At 44.4% G+C, this 20014-nt stretch overlaps 1 protein-coding gene across 6 annotated transcripts; it reads right to left on the minus strand.

The window, feature by feature from the left end:
• Positions 1-1529: 1529 nt before the first annotated feature.
• sec16a (SEC16 homolog A, endoplasmic reticulum export factor) lies at positions 1530-19689 on the minus strand. 6 transcript variants are annotated; one of them, XM_050052553.1, is made up of 32 exons: positions 19606-19689; positions 15583-17880; positions 14449-14979; positions 14137-14288; positions 13804-13892; positions 13498-13621; positions 13019-13211; positions 11208-11391; positions 10893-11035; positions 10492-10553; positions 10035-10173; positions 9691-9933; positions 9510-9607; positions 9312-9393; positions 9055-9172; positions 8835-8946; positions 8611-8716; positions 7875-8015; positions 7656-7769; positions 7139-7340; positions 6545-7035; positions 6340-6387; positions 5926-6090; positions 5738-5833; positions 5543-5599; positions 5312-5432; positions 4995-5132; positions 4732-4814; positions 4291-4362; positions 3804-3863; positions 2062-2130; positions 1530-1975 (listed from the first exon to the last, which is right to left on the minus strand). In XM_050052553.1, exons 2-32 carry the CDS (start codon positions 17803-17805, stop codon positions 1901-1903), a joined length of 6531 nt encoding a protein of 2176 aa, XP_049908510.1. In that variant the 5' UTR covers positions 17806-17880; positions 19606-19689; the 3' UTR covers positions 1530-1900. The 6 variants fall into 6 exon arrangements, with proteins under 6 accessions (XP_049908510.1, XP_049908508.1, XP_049908504.1 ...); XM_050052551.1 differs by having other exon boundaries at positions 3825-3863; positions 14449-17880; XM_050052547.1 differs by having other exon boundaries at positions 14449-17880.
• Positions 19690-20014: the final 325 nt, after the last annotated feature.

Raw genomic sequence — 20014 nt, forward strand, 5'->3', positions numbered from 1 at the left:
CATTAAAAAGTCTTAAATTCAGTTTTATAAATATTAGGCCTTTAAAGTCATTAATATAGTCACCAATTTGAATTTGAGGCCACAAACATTTAATCTTATTTAACTGATCAATCTTTTATCTTTATCAAAATAAGTCGAGCTCTTGTCTGAAAGTCCACATCTCTGATGTTAGATATCTTTGAACCTACCACTGAACCTACTACTGGCTTTTTACTTTATACTTGTTAGCAAAATATAGATTAACCTACCTCACTCTATTAACCATATTACTCTGCACAGGAACACATATATACAGATATATACATATATGCAAAGATTGAGTAAGAAAGATTTGTCCAAAAATCACTCTTACATTCAGTTAAAAATGACCTTTTTAAAAAAGCATTGAAGTTAAGTGTCTGATACCTGTGGATACCCTGATTTAATATTTAATTTGAGTGACCTTATTTGAAAAACACAAAACTCTAATGAATGAAACCAACAGACATCTCTTTCAAAGTGCTACAGAGCGCAAAAAATAACTTTATTACCATTTTGTTTCCACCTTTTGTATTTACCGTCTTATGTTAAGATTTTTTACATGAGCAATTCTAAAACACTGGGGGAAACAACTCCTCCTCTGAAACAAAAAGGGGACCTTTAAAAATCATAATGTGATGTCTACAAAACCACTGAATCAAAAACATTCGGGATGAAACACGGCTGAATTAAAAATTATATCAGTAAATTAAAATGACAAGTATTGAGAGTACAATTAACTCTCATTTCACAATTTAGATAAAGATTTATTTGTCTGCAGAAGCGGCCAATACAAACGATCAGAATATGAATCCATGTCATCTCTGGTGAATCATAAATGCATTTTCTTCAAAGCTAATCAGGAAAAATTAGTTGCTCTTCACACACACGCACACACACACACCTTTATGCCTACAGCTCATAAATACAATCAATCTGATATACAAATATTTGGATAGATTTATTTTTAGCGACATTTAAGACGCTGTTTTAATTCCAATTCCTACCCCTCACTTCAGTAATGCTGTCACGTTTCTCGGAGGAGAAACCAAAGCCTGACTCGGACGAATGACCCTGACACATCTTTAAAATCAAGAGTTGTTGATGGGCAGGAGGACATTTAAATAAATATCTGAAACGGGCTGCACCCAGACACTGCGGGCTCCCTCCAACCCTCAGGTTGTGAGTGTCTCTCCTGTGTCATGCAACTTCTTTCCTTTACTGGAGGGCGACTGAGGAAAAGCAAACAACACAGCAGACGATGCATTATTGACACGATTCATTCTCACGCAAAATGCCATCTCCAGTTGACAGAAGAACACTGAAGAGCTACAAATGAACGTACAAGTCCACAGTATGGAATTAAAAAGGTGCCACTTTCTTTCTATCCATCCATCTCACATATAATCAGTCAAACACAGACGTGAGGACTTCAGACGCAAACCTAAAACACAATCTGGGATGATCAGTCTGTTAACAGTGTTAGATTTGAGGGGAAGCTGGACAGCTGGGAGGAGCGACACATTTATTGTCCATGAACACGTAGTTTGTTTGTGAAAACTTTACGTGTGTGTGTGTATGTTAACACCATTACACAACTGTCTGTTTTCTGTTTGGATGCAGGAAAAAAGCCCTTCAAGAAAACACAGTCCTTGTTAAAAATGTACCAGTGATGATTACTGAACCAAGGAGGAAGATGATAGAGTGGTTAAGCTGTTGACAAAGATCGACATGATGGAGACTGTGATTATGCTCTTCTTAGGTGCGGGCAAAAAGAAGGGTCCTTTAGGCAGAGATCAGTATGTCCATGTGCTTGATTTCCTTCCAGGTAGGATATCACTCTATCCAACAAGTCTGTTTACACAATCTCTCTGCAAGATGTTTATTTCATCACTGGGTACTGACGCTGACCACCCAAGCGTCCAGGGCGGTGTCCACCTCCTGATGGTGCACTTGTCTGGGGAAAGAGGTGAAAACAACAGTGAGGAAGAAGCATTATGAAGTGAAAAGGAACACAAAACAGAGTTTTTTAAAAATCCTCACCTGTGCAAACTGTGCAGGGTTATAAAAGGTGATGCCTCCGGTGGGTGGAGCTCCCTGGGCAGGATGACTCTGCAAGGAACAGAGTCATTACAGTGTGTGCAGTGTTTCTATTCCACCACTATTATGGACAGAGGTGCCACGCAAGGGTTTGGCAACATTATAAAACAGAGGGCAAAGAAAAGTGATGGCGAGGAGGACTGGGATCAACAGTGAGCAACATTACAAACCACTGTTTCACTTATTTTAGTAACCATGCAAGCTTTAGGATGAGTTATCAAAGCTGCGTGTCCCAATGACAACAAGCAGTCTCCAGCATGCTTCACTCTGATCTGTGGCTCAGTTACCCAGAGACTTAGATAGGAGATGTTTCACTACTGTAGTATATAAACAAGACTTAAAGGAATACTTCAGAGCCCAAATGACCATTTGTTTATCAGTAACTCACCCTGTGTTACATTGAATTTGTGAAGAAGACTTTGTTTTTCTCACTTGCCTCCACAAAGAACAAGGAATCCGAAAAACCGAAAAAATGCTCAATGAATGAAGTCTCATTTAGTCATAAGCTCAGTACTTCCCAAACAGACAGTCTTTGTTGACAGGGAACTGAACTGAAGGTGAAACTTATCTATGCTCTCTTCAAAGCCAGACTCAACTGACAAAAACAGTCATTTTACCTCACTGAACATGAGAGCTGCCGGTCTACTGCTGCCTTCATTGGATGTTTGTTTGTATTATTGTGTGACTTTGCTGAATCAGAACTATTTTCTTAAACACCAAAGTCACACAACAACATAAACAAACTAACTGATCAAGGCAGTCGTAGACCAGCAGCTCCTGTGTTGAGCAAAGTAAAATTACTGTTTTTGTCAGTGGAGTCTGGCTTTGAAGTGAGTATTGATTAAGTTTCATTTTTTGTTTCAGTTCCTATTTGGAAAGATGTGTCTGTTTGGAAAGTACTGAGCATACAACTGGATAAATGAGACTTGGATTATACTGCACGAAGTATTCCTTAAAGAGTCTACAGCCATGTTAGCAGCTCTGTGACGCTGTACTTGGGTACATCTTTACTTTGAACTTAATGCTAACATGTTCACAGTGACAAGCAGGGGTTGGTTACTCTGTTCACATGTTAGCATGCTAACATTTGCTAATCAGCACCAAACTCAAAGTACAGCTGAGGCTGATGGAAATATCTGGCCATAAAATTTTGATGACAGTGGTAGATGGAAAGTGAAGGGATCACCAGAGTTGTTGGAATTCATCCTGAGGGGACATGAATGTCTGAACCAAATTTTAATGCATATTTCAATAAAAATACAAAAAAATTCAACCTCATTTTTGTGTGTGAGCAGGATTGATTTTCAGAGGACCATGAATGTCTGTACAAAAACTTAATGGTAATTCTTCCAATAGTTGTTGAGGTATTTCAGTCTGGACCACAGTGGTGGAGCAATTAACCATCCACAGAGTCACGCTGCTAGCAGGGCTAAAAATGAGGAACTTTACTGTCATCACTGGTGACAAGATTTTTTGACCATTTGCTGGGTTTGGTTGACCATAACAGATGCAGAGTTAAGTCAGACATGCTGGAAACAGCAGGTTGGCGAACAGGCGGGTTCTTGGGTTAGATGGGCGGTGAAGCTTCGGGTGCAAATGGTGAGGCGTGCTACTAGTGACGTGGTGAGCTAGGTGGTCGGCAGACAGGGGTGAGAGTGGACCCTTTGAGGCCCAGCTAGAGGTACCTGGTTTAAATGCTGACTCACTTCGCGTGATAAAGAACTCATTGAGCTAGAACGTGAGAGCTAAAGACAGCAGGAGGGAAATAAACAGTAGACAACAAAAACACAAACCCAGATTAATAATCTTCCATGCACTGGATTAGATCTGTTTCCACTATCCACCAGTTCAGAATGAAAATAAATAAAATCAGCGTTAGAAAATGATGATTCTTGAACAACGCACATGGAGAGAATTTGATTAAAACAGCAAATGGAACACAGACAGATTTTACATTTTATCAAGGCTGTGCATTTAGCATGATTATGGGGAAAGATTTTAAATTGACATGCATGCATTCCCACGTTCTTTCACCCTCTCACATTAACTTAGGTTCATACAAATAAGCACACTGCACGCACTGGCTGTTAGGGTGTCGGGCATCATGATTCAGTGGTGGCATGATGGTACTATGGTGCTACAGGAGCAGCTGACAGGAGAAATTTGTCTTACCTCCCCGGACTGTGAGCCATCAGGCACGGGAGGACCTTCTGGGGCAGGTGGTAACAACGTGGGGTTGAACATCTAAACAGATTGAAGTGAAACAGAAGGGAATCTGGATGAGTAGAGCTTCAGATTTGGACTTATGTTGACTTGTTAAATAAACTCTGATCTGCCATCTTGACACGTTATAAAGGCTCTCTTGCATGGTTTGTATCTTAGGTGCTATCTGAAGAAGACAGCTCTTTAACATATCCCCGTGTAGAAAGTTCAGCATCTGGGGAAACAAGCTTTATGCTTTCTTGCAGAGAGCTGGATGAGAAGATTGATGCACCATTCATGTCTGCGTGGAGAACTTAAAGCTACTGCCAGCAGCCTGCTTACTTAGCTTAGCATGACTGGAAAAAGCCTAGCTGGTGACAAAATCCACCTAACAGCATGTCAAACAGATACCTGTGGAGCAGCGCTTGTGTTTGGTGAATTCTGCTCCTGATTTCCTCCTTCACTGCCCTCCAGAGGTTGTTGATCGTCAGGAGCTACAACAGGGATACAGAAAAATATTTTATTAAATTGTACAGTGGCTCCTCCTTTGAATATAAAACAAAAACCATCTGCAACCACCAGGTGCCCCTTGTTTGAGACTGTACTGTTACACATAGAAATTAAGACATCTTATTTACGGCTATTATTTAACAGAACTGAAACATGACACTCACCTGAACTAGGCACAAATAGGTTAGCGGGCATTGGCATTGGTGCCAAAGGAGCGAAGATGTCTGCAGGAGCAGGGGCTAATCCGCCCGGTTTAGAGATTCTACTGGGATTAAGAACATCCACATATCTGCTCTTCGTGCCTAAAAAGAAAGAAACACATATAAGTGGCAAGAAACAGCGGAAATAGGTGCGTGCACTGATTGACTCATTTGTCAATGGTGTCAACTTGCAACTTGCAATTCAGCAGTCAAAGGTATAATGCAAGGTCGAGCATGGTGTTCGTGAATCCTAACGCAACAGCAAATAACTCTCATCTCACCTGCTCTCCTAGAGAACATGTTGACAGGAGGACCGCCACTCGGGGGTGAGGCAGGCCCTCCGGGGCCAGGCATCTGAGGCATCTTGGGGAAGCCAGAGGGAGGCGGTGGAGGGGGCTTACTCTAAAAGACAACCATAAAATCAAAACGGGTTTATCGCAAAGCCTTTAACAAAACCAGTCCATTTAAAAAATATCAATCTGTCTTGTTGGAAAATAAACAACATTACAGACCTCCTCTTCAGGCTCGTTCAAGTCGACCCATTTCTGCTTGTTTTCATCCCAAACAATCTGAAAACAAACAACAGAGCATAACTTATTAGTTCTGGTCATATGAAGAAGCACATAAACAAAATCTGTGCCAAAATGTGAAACTGAATACAGAGAAATGCTTCAATAAGTCCTGCACATCTAACAGCTCTAACTCACAGATTTGTTATTGTCATCTGGCAAGTGTGCCTCATTCTTCCTCCTCCAGGGCCACTTTATCCAGCTACTACCTCCACCACCACCACCACCACCACCCTGTGTAACAGAAAGGACATGGCACTGATCACTAATGAACGCTTCAGAAGCACTGACTGAGGGTCTGAACGGTCATGTGTGTGAATATGAACCTTTTTCGGGGAGTCTTTCTTGACTTTCTTGGCCTCTTCTCTGCTGGGCTGTTCAGGAATTGAAGGCGGAGGTGGAGAGACCTGCATGGCAGCCGAGTTGCTCCGCTCTCTTCCGCCAGAGTGAGTGGAAGATTCAGAGGTGGTGCGGGAGCGACGTCCTGAAACCTGTAGACGGAGAATAATATGTATGTACACCTTTCTTTTGAGCCCTGTGTCAAAAGAGCTTGTTTTGATGGTGCCATGTAAAACCACAATTTGCTGTGCAGCCATATATACTTTTGTGGACACATGAGCAACCTGCTCCATTTCCTTTCTGAGAACAAGTGCAAATACAAACAAGCACTGAAAAGATTAAACTGAAAAACCCTCAGGCATAAAGTATTTTAGCAGTTTATATGTGACACACAAACTCACCATATGCATTGAGGATTGTGAAGTAGTCCTTGATCTCCTCCCAGCACCCTGCAACGGCAGGAAAGACAACATATTTTCAGTAGCAGTTACTATTTACTCAACACAAAGGCAAGCACACTTATATAGACAGAGAACTGCAATGTTGCTGAAAGAAAGAAGAATAAGGATATTTTATTTTTCAATATTCAGACAGCCAGATACTCACCAATTGAGCCATGTGGTCATACAGGTCTGGCGTGAAGGAGCCACTGGGTGGGGAGGATGACATTGGTTGAGCAGGGTGCATCTCTGGTGGGGCGTGGGACATCTGCTCCACATGTGGCATGTGCCCGGGAGAAGGGGGCATATGCTGGGGAATATGCTGAGGCATGTGCTGAGGCATCTGGAGCGGCGGGGGGTTGATTCGTACAGGCGAATGCGGCACCTGAGTGGGGGACATGTGTGGTGACATTTGGCCCACTTGGGGAGGTGGGGGACACTGCTGCTGATGGGACTGATGGGCTCCAGGGAACATATCTATCTGCTCAGACTGAGGCTGGAAGGGAGGATGGGCGAAGCCAGGATCCTGTGGAGGGTAGCCCGAGATGGGCATCTGGCCTGGTGGTCCACTGGGGGGTACTGGGTAGAACTGGGGCACGTCATTGGGGGGTAAAGGCTGAGGCGGGGCCATCCCATCTTGGAGGATAGAGGTGGGAGCTGAGAGACAACAGAAGAGTTGAGATCTGATGCATTTTGTATCTGGCTCACCTCTCTAGTAAACAGAGGTTAAAGAAACACAAATACATTTATACACACACACCTGGAGGCATCAGCTGTACTCCCTGCGGTGGAGGCCCAGGCAGTAATGAGCTCATTAGTGGGTTGTCAGGGGTGGGGCCATCTAACTCCACAGGCATGCTGTAAGGTTCAGGCGGACTGGGCTCGTCTGACTCAGAACTGGGGCTGCTGCAGTCGAACTGTGCAGGAGTTGCTCTGTCTTCATTGCATGTAAACTCCCCTGTCTAAAAAAACCCAAACAACAAAAAACAAAAAGACATTCAACATTTGATACATGAGAACAACTTACAAAGACAATTCAAATACCATTAATGTTGAAACTCTACAACCTCTACATCAAATACAATGCCTGAGTTTTCAAATACAGATTCATTCATGCCACATGTGCCCAGCTTTGGTTACAATCAATCCAAGTAGCACATTATTGAAAGTGCCTACACTAAAAAAAAACCTCCAAAAACAAAATGCTTCATTTTGAATATCCTTTGTGCAAATAAAAATTATTACAATTAACAACAAACACTGTTCCGCCGTCTCACCCTTATCTGTCTATCCAGCTGTTTGAGGTGGATCAACCATTCAGGCTCATTGAACAACTCCTGCTCCGGCTTCTCCTTCAGTTGGGGATCGAAGAATCGCAGCTTTTCCGACATCTGTCAACAAACAGCATGAATAACATTTGTTAGAATGCTGAAAGTGGTATCTGAACCGAGGAGGTACAGGGGAAAGGACAAGAAGGAGAGAGAGAGAGTGCATACCTGTATAATCTGGCTTATGAACACAGGAGAGTAGTAGGAAGGCTGCATGAGGACATTCCTAGAGATAACTTCACAGTAGTTGAAGGCCTGAGCGCTCAGGCCTGCTTCAGCCAAGCGGCATGCATAGATCAACTTGAACACCTTTTAAGAGAACATAAAGAACAAAGGACAGTGTTAGACCTCAGTAATATAATGTTAAAACCATGTGCTATGCCGTACAGGTAGGGAAATGCAAACTATTCTTCAGAAGTGTGCACCAACTATAGTCATTTATTGTTTTTTAGGACACCTCTATGAGAGATAAACTGTGTATTTGTTGGTTTATTCATTTATCAGTAGGGCTGGGTATTGGTACTGGACACCTTTAAGGTATCAACCAAAATAATTCACTGCTCAGTACTTCTCCAGTCAAACAATACATGACTACAAAAAATGACCTTTGTATGGTTTTGCCTGCAGCCAATCGCCACAACCATTCTTCGTTTAAATGCAATGCGTAATTGGATAACTACCACCGCATCTACAACCCATACAGTGTGTGGTGTGTTGAAGTCAAGCGTGGTGTATTTGATGGGGTCTGCAGTTCAGCGCACTGAGATGTCACCAAAATGTTCACAGTACAATAAAGAAGGTATCAAATGCAGTTCTCTCTTGGTATTGGTTTCTTCAAGGGTGCTAGTACTGGTATTAGTACTGATATCGTGACTTATTGTCAGTAAATACCAAAAAAATCTACCTGGAAATTGGGCAGTGAGCACGGCTGGGAGCCCAGTGATTGAGCATACTCATAGGCCTCAGTCCTCTGGATTGCTTCATTGGACGCAAATTGGTAGAAGGGAAAACTGGAGTAAAAAGACAAAGATAAGATTATATGTAAGGCATATTATGTGCAAACTGTATTGTGGGATATAATGCTCATTTACAACGGTGTGTGTGTGTGTTCCTGCTTCTGTCTCTAACCTGTGATTGGAGCCAATCAGAACCATCTTGGTGCTCTTCTTCGTGTAAACTCCCAGACCAACTTGGGCCATCAAGTAGCAGAAGTGTGCGGCATCAATCAGCCCCTTGGAAGCTGCAACGACACAAAATGAGTGCAGACAGAACGTGAGGTAACATGTTTGTTATGGTGAAGCATGCAACAACGTTTTTTGTTGAGACTGCCTTTTTGATTATATCGTACCGAGAGTGTCACCCATGGTGGTGATTGTGCGAGTATCCAGATCCAGAGTGTGTGTGAGGTTAGACAACACCATGGCCAGGTGAGGGCGCCAGTCACCCCACTTCTCCTCGCCACAGCACTATATCAATAAAAAAATATATATCTCAACTGAAGTGGTAATAAAAACACACCTGCAAAACACTATCTATGCAGCTCCTTAAGAATAATTGTGAAAAAAAGCGAGGGGTTAACTGAAGGGGGTTTGACGCAATACTTACAGTGGCTGATGCAGGCATCCTCCCTGACATCAGCTGGTACACCGTCTGCAGAGGGTCATTGATCGGCAAACTGTTGGCAAACCTAAACAACAAAGATAGACAAATTAATGGTACCTCTGTGAATCTCTAAAAATGTTCACAGAATAAAGATGCAGTCAAGTTTATGAGTCACAACCTTTTATGTCAGTGGTGCTTTACCTTGTCATGACACGTGCATGTGTTCTGTTGTCCATCTTACTAGCCAACAGCAGGGCATGTCCCCAGAGCCCTCCCTTCATAGCTGCTTCGAGCGCATCCTATTTCACAGACGAAGACATTTCAGATTTCACAGGATACTAGTTAAATGACTCTACAACAGTTAAAGAGGGTATTTCTTTACCTTCTTGCGGCCAAACAGTAACAGCTCCCTGAAGCGTTCTGTTTCCTTGCCAAGGTTCTCTGGTACAGTCATGAAGGTGTCCGATAGCAGGGACAGTGGTCCAGCTCCCGGCTCTTCCTCAGCTCGTGCCAGTGGCTCATTGTTAAAATCAATCAAGTTGGCTTCATTAGGACTTTTGCCGGGAAGCCAGACAGAACGATGCTCCTTTAGCAAGAGGTCAGCGATGTCCGTGCCGACCACGGTCTTTAGAAACAAAGTATGGCAATGAGACAGTTGTTTCAGGCAAGTATGTCAAGTTACATTCCTACTTTGACAAATTCCAAGTTCTGTTCACATAGTCTTACCCCATTCTGTCTACAGAGCAGCATGATGAAATCCCAAAGCAGGCGCGCAGAGTCCCTGTCCAACAGGCTGTTGTCACGAGAACACTCCAGCGCTTTGTTCTGGGAGAACTTTATCACGTCCACTTTATGAGTCTCCTCCCTGATGGACAGGACACAAGAAGTGCAACGGGTTAGCAACAAGTATTGTCTGTGTAGCCAAAGCCCAAGAAAAGAAACTAGATGTTCTTGACCTGTTCATTAGTTTTACATGTTTAGTGGGAATCAATGGGCTGCTGGCTGAGACACAGAGGTGAGGGAAGTCGTAAAGTACTGAGAGACAGAATAATGCATTGTTGATTTTGGTGTTTTCATGAGACTTGTTAACGAAATCAAAAATATATAACTTTGCTAGGCTTGTCCTTTGAATGTCAGTGACTCAAAGCCATGTTTGATGGACAATAAGGGCAAATGCACTTACTTAACAAGAGGTCCTGGAAAAGCTCGTAGCTCTGTCTGATCCGGGGTATCCTGCAGCATCGTCTGTAAATACAGATATGGTTCAGAGGAAATGTACAATCTACCATGTTCTAATTTTTTCCTGTCAGGTCTCATGTCTCACATATTCTCAAGAGCCTAAAGAAGCAGTCAGGGTGCTAAATTTTACTGTAAAGTAACTGGTTACATAGTTTTCAGTTCCTTGTTCCCTTTAACTATTGCACTAGTCTTTATGTGTGAGGGAATGGTGGAAATAGTGTAAGAGTAAAATAAAGACCCTATACTTAGATCCCTTCCTGTTGTCATTAGGTCTTCATGAAAAAAACGCAATGGATCAAAACTTCCTACATTAAGGTACTGGAATACAATCTTTTATAAAAGTACCTCCATGCTGTGGATATCAACGAGAGCAGGCTGTCCAGCTGAGGGGAGATTGGGCAGAACTTGGACCAGATGACCACCAGGTCCAAAGCGGGCACAGCGGTGGGGTATGGTGAACTTCTCTGGGGTTGCAGGACGAGGAGGAGCTACACGGAAGAAATCAGTAAGACCAAGAGCAGGTGGGCATAGGAAGGAACCAACATAATATTCAAAGTCTTGTAGTTTAATTACTTTTTGCCTACACGCTGGTCTAATCTGTTGGTATTTTTGAAGCATTACCAATCACTAAAAATAACAACTTTAGCATTGTGTACTTACGTTGCTCAGGGGCGATCCAGGTGCTCTCTGTGGGGTACTCAGAGGGATAGAGGTACTGGCTGTAGTTCTGGGTGGCATCGGCCTGGTTTGGGTACTGTCCATAGGAGTAGTCCACAGCCAAAGTGGATGATGTGGTGTCATAGACTGCTGACACTATATCAGGCTGGCTTCTGTATACCTGGCTCTGCAGGGCGGGAAGACAAACAGAGTTAATTATCAAATGGGAAGACAAATAAAACAAGCAAACACCCACATACTGTAAGTTGCACACATATTCAAGAGCAAAAAACAGTTAAGAAGATTCAAAACAACTTTAAGGTGAGCAGAGTTAGCCATTTGTTAAGTATGACACCAAAAACATTTTTAATTTCAGATGAGCTGCCAGGTCGATATCTGTGCTGCTGATAGTTACTGGGATGATGCTGCAAACTTTATGCAAGTCACAATAGTGTAAGTGTGGAGTAAATAGTGCAGTCCTAATAAGCATTTAGAATGAGAGCAGACGGTTAGTCTCAAATATCAGCACATACTTCTCACTCGAGGTGTCATGAGACTTACATAACCAGAATTACCGCCTTGCAGTTGTATGCCTCTGCCAGTCAAGTTGGAGTTTACATCCATGTCTTTCCAGACTCACATGTGGCCAAGACAAAGCTTCAAATATGGATGTTGCTGCAAAGAAGCTACAAATTCTAAAACGTGCTTCACACACATCTTCGACCTGGCAGCACAGAGGATCTACACAATCAGTACAGTTTCAAGGTGGGTACCAAAAATTAGTGACACCAGTCTAGAATCTGACCAAATGTCTTCCCTTCTGTTCATGTGTTATGACTTGTAATAGCCAAAAAATGTTTTTGCAGAACATTATGATGTCACCGTGAAGATGAGCTTTTGAGCTTGGTCCAAAAATGTGTTTCATGAGGTCACAGAGACCTTGACGTTTGACCTTCAACCATGAAAATCTAATCAGTTCATCCTCGAGTTCAAGTGGACATTTGTGCAAAATTTGATGACATTTCCCCAAGGCATTCTTGAAATTTTCACAATAACGGGACTGATAGATGAACGCACGACCCCAAAACGCGATGCCTTGGTCCACAGCTGTCGCAGAGGCATAATAAAAACTTGATGTAGCCATTATCAGCTATCCCACTTTCTTGCATATAAACTGTTTCTACAGAGGTGACACAGGTCATCCTAAAATTGTCAAAGAACTGTTGAATAAAGCAGCTGAGAATCAGGAATGATCATCCGACTGCTGCAAAGCACAGCTAACAGTAAAGAGAAGATGCTTCAGGGGATGTCACGAGAAACCAACCACTATCTTAATGTTTGCTTCATCCTTTATATGTGATAAACCACAACAGAAGAACATCCCTTAAAGCAATAGTTCCAGGTTTTAGAAAAATCATGACGTCTATGAATATGATTTTAAGAAGCCATTTCCCACTGTTTCTAGTCTATATGCTAAGGGAAGCTAACCAGCTGCTGGCTGTAGCTACATAATTAGTGATTCAATCTTCTAAATCTCTTCAACTCTCTGCAAAAAAAAGTAAGCCTTCAGTACTGTAGGAAAAGATGTGTCCGAGTTGCTCTAGTGGCTAGAGCTTGCTATGAGTGCAGGAACCCCACACCAAATGTTAAACACATTCCCGTTTTCTTTCCAGCTAATTTTGGATGTAAAGAAACATTAAGTACACCTTACAGACGATACAACAAGTAGCTCAGCCTTTGAGCCCCTGTATTGTATTATAGCAACAGGTAAAAAAAAAAAAGCCAACACATACAAGAAAAATCTGCACATGTACCTGTTGTGATCGTGAGCTGAAGCTGCTTCGTCTGCTGTGGTGGCTGTGAGAGCTGTGCACGCTGTGTGCCGACTGCTCGCTGTGGACGCTGCGTCTGTCAAAGTCGTCGCCGTCTCCGCGTCGCCGGTAATCTTCATCAAAACTGGCATCATAGCCAGGATAGTACCGCCACTGATCATCATAGCCCTCTTTCCTGTGGGTAAAGTTTACAGCATTACATTTTCATGAAGCAATTTGGCAAAACTACGTGCGACAATGTAGTCCATGAAAAGTCATAAATGTAACAAGCAAATCAGAAGTAAACTATCTTAACGAGGATTCTGTTTTAAATCTACTGAATCAATTTTCCATCAGTCACAAATAAATCGACAAAAAAATATACACCATTAACAGCTACAACACTTTCCTACACAGCTCCATCTATTACCATGTATGCATAAATGTAATTCACATGGACACAAATGGCTTTCTTTGCATACCTGGCAGGATACGCCGGCTGATTATAGTAGCTGTCTCTGCCTCTGTAGCCATCATCATAACTAGCCCAGTAGGACTGATCATAGTATCCTCTGTAGCGTGGGTCATACTGTCCATAATTGTATGCTTCAGATAGAAAATACGGAGAGGAGTAGTATTAGATTCATATCAAAAATCATTATAAATGCAGGAAGACTGTGTTTTGTGAACTAATTATATTACAACAAATGCAGTGAGGAAGAAGAAGGGGAACATGCATGATATTCATTCTAGTAAGCAATCACAGCTTTTAACTCTGTGGCTCATACCTCCATAATCATAGTGCTTGGCGTAATCTGCATAATAATCATTGTAGGCACTTCGGTTTGCTCTCTGGTACTCATCAGGATAGCCTTGCCTGTGGGAGAAAGCAAGGAGAAGGTGAGATTTACAGGTCAAGTGCCATAACCATCTAAATATTTACTTAACACACATGTATCCGGAACAAAACCAAACTCACCTAGAGGGATTCCTTCCCTAGTTTTCAATATTCTCTTAATTAAGACACTTGCAATTGCACAAATAAATTAACCACAAAATACAAAAGTGCTCACTTGGCATGAGGTACATGCCATAGAGGACAGAGAAACACTTTCACACACCTGGATGAGGGCCTGTCAGAGTACTGACTGGCTCTGGAGCTGGGTCGTTCTGGCTGAGGCTCTCTGTACTGGTAGTTTGGATCACGATACGCTGCGGACTGTCCTTCATATCTACCATACCAAGGATCTCCTCTACCCCTGTATGGACCATCCTAAAAGATAAAAGCAACAAGGGACTTTCTGGTCAAATTTTTATATTTCATGGCGGCTGTTGCTCATGCATGTTCTTCCTGCGCATTCTGCAATGCACATCGTTACAAGAAAGTAAATACATTCACAAGCTCGCATAAAAGAAAAGGACTTTCCACATACTTGATAATAGTGCTGTGCTCTGGGATCCCCAGGTGGAGGTGGGTACTGGCCAGGAGGATAAGCTGCTCTGCTATCGGGGTATTCTCCATAATTACCATAATAGCCACCATACATCTGCCCAGGCACTGCAGGAGGAGGCCCATAGCCTTGCTGGCTGCCTGTAGAGGAGGGTGGTCGAGGTGGCTCTGCAGGAGCTGGCTGGGGAGCTCCTGTAGGTACAGGTCCTCGAGGCCCTGGAGGGTATCCAGCAGCGGGAGGAGGGGCACTCCCTGCAGCAGGCCCCTGTGCTGGAGGTGGATACTGGTCACGGGGAGGTTGTGCTCCACTTGCTGGAATAGGAGGAGCATCATTTTGTTCCTGCGGTGCAGCTTGAGAATCAGATGTTTTAGGAGGTTCAGCCACTGCTGGCGGCTGGGTGTTTGCAGCTGCTTGGGAGGATGCTGGTGGTACCTGTGGGGTAGATGAAGAGGCAGGGGTCTGGACAGGGACATTCCCTATCGCTCTTCCCCCCTGCTGAGCATCTTTGGTGACCTGTAGGTAAAATCCATTACTAGACTGTGGAGATTCGTGCAGAGAAGAAGGGTGGCCAGATGCTTGGTTTTGGGCTTGTGATTGGTGCATAGAAAAATCAAGCAGTTCATAATTTGATGGCTGATTATGATTAGAGACAGGAGCAGTCAGAGAAGCCTGTGGATTAACACCGATAGCAGAGTGGCTGTCTCCAGCCAATGATTGGCCCCTTGAAAGAGGAGGGCGGACTGGCTGAGACTGCGGCGGAGCTGTGGGGTCTGATGTTGCCGCTTCTATGTTGTCACGGGTCAGATTGAGCGGGCCTTGGTTAGAGGCTGACGAACTGAAGCTTACAGGTCCAGGGGGAAACACTGGATTCTGATTAGAGTTTACTGAAGGTGATTGGGAGGTACTGGCACCCTGTCCCTGTGCGAGTGATCTCACAGGGGGGGTAGTTTCCCTAAGGCTACTTTGACTGGGTGCTTGAGCAGGGGTGCTGGGGGGAATCACACTGTAATTAGATACTGGCGGGGCAATTAAAACAGGCTGGTGGAGCGAGTCGGACACAAGGAGAGACGCATAGCCCAGGTTGCCTTGAGAGTCAGTTGGCTCTGCCTCACTCACCTGTGGTGGGTTCTCTAGGTTCTCTGAGTGCTGCTGTGAAGTTGGCTGGACTCTCTGGGAGGGCTGCAAGTCCAGTGGGCCATCCTCTGGGGGTTGGATGACATCAGCACTAGGCTCTCGTAAAGGGGCAAGAACTGTCGGGGCAGCAGGGGCTAGGAGGATGTTAGCGCCCAAGCTAGGAGGATCATGCTGTGCCCACAGAGTAGTGGCAGGGCTCTCACAGGGTCGACTGGCCCCAAAAGCACGGGATGAAGGTCGAGAGTGGGAATGAACCACTGGGTGTGGTAGATGAGGAACACCACCTCCCACCCCAGCAGGCAAGGGGTGTCCTGGGCCATAAATATTTTCCATATTATCTGGGGGCTGCTCCAGGTTGCCAGGTGTAGAATCTGCACCCCCTTCCACTACCATTTTAGCCCTATCGACCTCAGCAGGACGCACTCCAACCCCATGTGAGCGCACAGGTTCAAAAGAGCTGTTAGCACTGGCCTGAAAGATACCAGTTGGTTTGGGAGGGCTAGGTGTGGGAGGCCAAGTCTGCTCCATGGGGCTCTGTTGTGCACCCATGTCTCCAGCTGGAGAAGTGTCAATCTGCTCAAAGTAGCCTCCAGTGGCAGCAGACAGGTTAGCATCATCAGTGAGACGAGGACTCTCCTGCTGAATAAAGGTACCTACTACTCCATGATGTCGACGAGTGCCACTTCCACTTCCATGGCTCATATTGCTATAGTTGGATGACACACTGGCAGATCTAATTGGTCTTGGAACAGAATCTGGAGTCTCCAGGTTAGGCCCAGTTTCATACTGGTCTACTCCATGGGCTGGAGTGGCAGCAAGGCTGCCGTGGGTTTCACTGGGTAATACTTCCAGGTTCGGGACACACTCCAAATTCTCCACATGGTCGTACTGTGAATCAGGGGGCTTCTGGGTACTTCCCTGTGGCGCATGGTTGCCATCATTCATGTACGGTAGGTGTGAATGATCTTGCAGAGAGAGGCCTTGGTAATCCAAAGGTGCATCTGCAAGGCCACTGTGGGCCTGTGGGTTACTGTGATGCTGAAAAGATCCAGGAATACCATTCACTGCTTTATTTCTCTCTCCTGCCAGTGTTTCTTCATTTTCCACATCATTGTCTTTGAAGAACATTGACAGTGTACCAGACTCCTGAGAGTATGGGACTGGGGCAGGAGCAGAACTAGGCCCAGGACCAGTGTTGGACGCATGCTGAGATCCAGTAGAGTCAGGCCCGGGCTGAGGATGGGCCACGCTGGTCCCCATTTGGTGGTAGCCTGAGTCCTGTGGAGGCTGGTTGAACCACGAGTCCTGTGGGGCAGAGCTCTGACTGAAGTAGCTCTGGAAGTGAGAATTATGCTGCTGGGGTGCATTTGGGTCAGGCCATTGAGAGCTAGGGGCCTGTACAGGATTGTGGAGAGGAGGAGGAGCCTGATTCTGGGGGTGTCCAGGTTGTGTTGGAGGAGTGGGGGTGTTCTGATGGGGTGATGGGGTGTGGGAGGGGTACATCTGGGTCTGCGTAGGTAAATTAAAAGGTTGTGATGGAGGGTCACTAGTAGGCTGGAAATAGTTCTGAACTGAAGGAGGGCGACTTCCGTGATCAGGGGCCCACTGGGAATAGGAGGTGGCGGGAGGCACAGGCTGGAAGGGCACGGGCTGGGGAGGTGGATGTCCTTGAAATTCTTGGTTAAAAGGTGTCTGACCCGGTGCTGGGGCCGAGGCCACAGGTGGTGGTTCTGGGGCCATGGATGGTGTCTGTTCTGTTGAATTAAAATAGCCCTGTTCACTATGTGAGGATGCATATCCTGCTGGACTGGGTGCTGGGTAAACACCAGGAGATGCTGTACTGTGAGGGTTGAACAATGTCACCCCTGGCAGAGAGGATGGTGGGGGACCAGTGGGAGCAGCTGGGACGTCCTCCTGTGTCTGTGGTTGCGGAGGCAGCCCTGAGCCAGCTTGAGAGTACATGGTGTTTGGTGGGGCTTGCATTGGTGGAGGGTTGCTGTTGGGTATTGTTGGGAGACCACCTGCAGCCATAGGGGGAGGAGCTCTGACAAAAGCAAAAGGGTCCGTCATGGGTTGAGTAGCAGGTGGCATTGCGGCAGTAGCCGCTGCTGTATGTTTGTGAGGCCTGGTCCTGCGGAACATATTGGGCCCAGAAGGAGGTGGGCCAGAGGCTCCTGGAGGTCCAGTCCGAGGAGGGGGCTGCATGGTTGCAGAGCTAGCAGGTCCGAGGACCACGTCACTCTAGTAGATGTTCACTGAAGAAACCAAAGTCAGGCAAAGCTGAACAGAGAAAAGGAAAGAGGGAGTGGTTAACAAAAAGCTACTCATGCCTCCGATGGGCTTTACCACACCTATGTTTGTGTAATGGTCTATGATCCTTTAAACGCACGGTAGGCTACAACGTGGCAATTTCTACATCAGTTTAAGGATGTTATGACAAATAATAAAGCAACTGACCAATTGTACTGAATGCCAAGTCTGACTACATCACACACTCTTACTATAATGGTTTTACTTTAAGATCTTGGTGCTCTACTCAATTAGAGGAAAAATGAGCATACAAATAGATGCAAACATTTATTTTATTCTGTGGGATTGAAACATGTCACATATGAGAAGAAAATATCTATTACATGGTAATCAAATTGCTTAAGGGGAAAAATCAAAACAAAATTCTTAAGGTAATATCACTGAAACAAGACAAGCTGCTGAGTAAGGTCATTTTTCACTAGTAGAGGAAAATCAAAAATCCTTAATCTAAAAAAGCACCTGCTTTAAGATCACACACAGCTTTTGCCAGAAGGTCATTTTGAATATGGTGTCTTCTAGAAACTATTGACAAATAGCATGGTGCCATTGCAGTTATAGTTGTATATTGGTTGGATCAGATGAGAACAGTTAATCTGGTAAAACAAAGCGAAAGCTGATTTTAAGATTGCACTTCCCAAACAGGAACTCGTTGATGTAGCTAACGGTTAATGAGCAAAATGTCAAACAAGTCCTGCTGCTAACTAACTAAGCTACATTTGTGCAGCTCTATTGCTTTTGTTGATAACGTTAGTTGTTGTCGTGACACTTTAATAAAGACGCCGCAAACACAAATCATAAGATCGTAAAACCACTATCTATGTCCGGATTGTGTTATTATACCGATCGGATACAAAACGTTACTCTGTGCATCTGTCAGGAGGAAGTTCAGGGGAGCTAGCACGGGCTGACATTGAGCATTTGAAAAGATTTAAAGGGAAATCAACAACAAAAAGAGTTAACCTAACGTTAGCAGGAAAGTAGTCATGGCCAGATCCGCTCTAAAACATGATCCCGGATCTTTCAAGTGCCCCTGGTTATCAATTGACTCAGAGCCGTTGCAAGCTAACGTTAGCGCCGACGACGAGCCAACTCACCGACAGTCAACATGAAACAAAACAAAGTTAGCTGCTGATACATAACGTTACGCTATCTACTTCTGATCATTAAACACACTTGTTGAACTCTAACCAGTAGCTTACACGTTTCGTTGTGACACGGCATTAAATTAACGTAACGTTACACATTAAGCTGCCTATGAGGAAAGGTCCAGAGTGCTTGGCTCAACAGCTAACGGTAAGGCTAACGTTACATTGCTCTAACGTTACATGTCCTGAACGCCATACCCAGCAAAACACTGCCATGTAAAGTCGCCTGTCGTCTAAAGACTGTCCGAAAACGAATAATTTATCATTTCTGTACATATTTCACACTGACAGAGGCAAACGCCGAGCAGTTACAGGTCGCTGACCACTCGTCGAGCATAATTTAACAGGTTCACTGCCTGGTCAGTTAGCATTAGCATCGGTGCTTAGTTAGCATCAGTTGCTAACTAGCCTAAGCTAACTACAGGGGTAACAGTTGAATATCTGCCACAGACACCAGATCGAAAAGCTCAGAGTAAAGCATCGTGAATGATAGTATATATTTACTCTTACCCGATGTCGGAAATGTGTACAAATATAAATATATTCTTACAAATGTGCAGGACAGTGAGTCTGACACACCGCCACCATCTTCAATGAACACATCCTACTAGGCTACGTGTACAAGCAGCGTCACGGGCCAAACAACGGTTGCGTCACCACAGGGCGGGGCCTGTTAAAGGTAAGTTCCGTTTATTTATCTAAATGAATTTATCTGCAACCAAGAATTGACTGGCATGCAGTTTTATGCTAAAGTCATGCCAGTACCTGTGTTGCTGCAAATGGATATGTCCCTCTCACGGTATGTCAGGCACACTGGAATTCAAATGGAAACCAGTATCGGAATTCTGATAAAGAATTGAGTAAAGGGGGATGGGACATTAAAGCTATTGACAGCAGGTGCTAACAATCAGGCGTGGCCCCATAGAAACCGATGCATGGTATAAATGATACTTTGTAAA

The sequence above is a fragment of the Epinephelus moara genome, chromosome 9 (assembly GCF_006386435.1).
Source record: "Epinephelus moara isolate mb chromosome 9, YSFRI_EMoa_1.0, whole genome shotgun sequence".
In the NCBI taxonomy this organism is placed as follows: Eukaryota; Metazoa; Chordata; class Actinopteri; order Perciformes; family Serranidae; genus Epinephelus; species Epinephelus moara.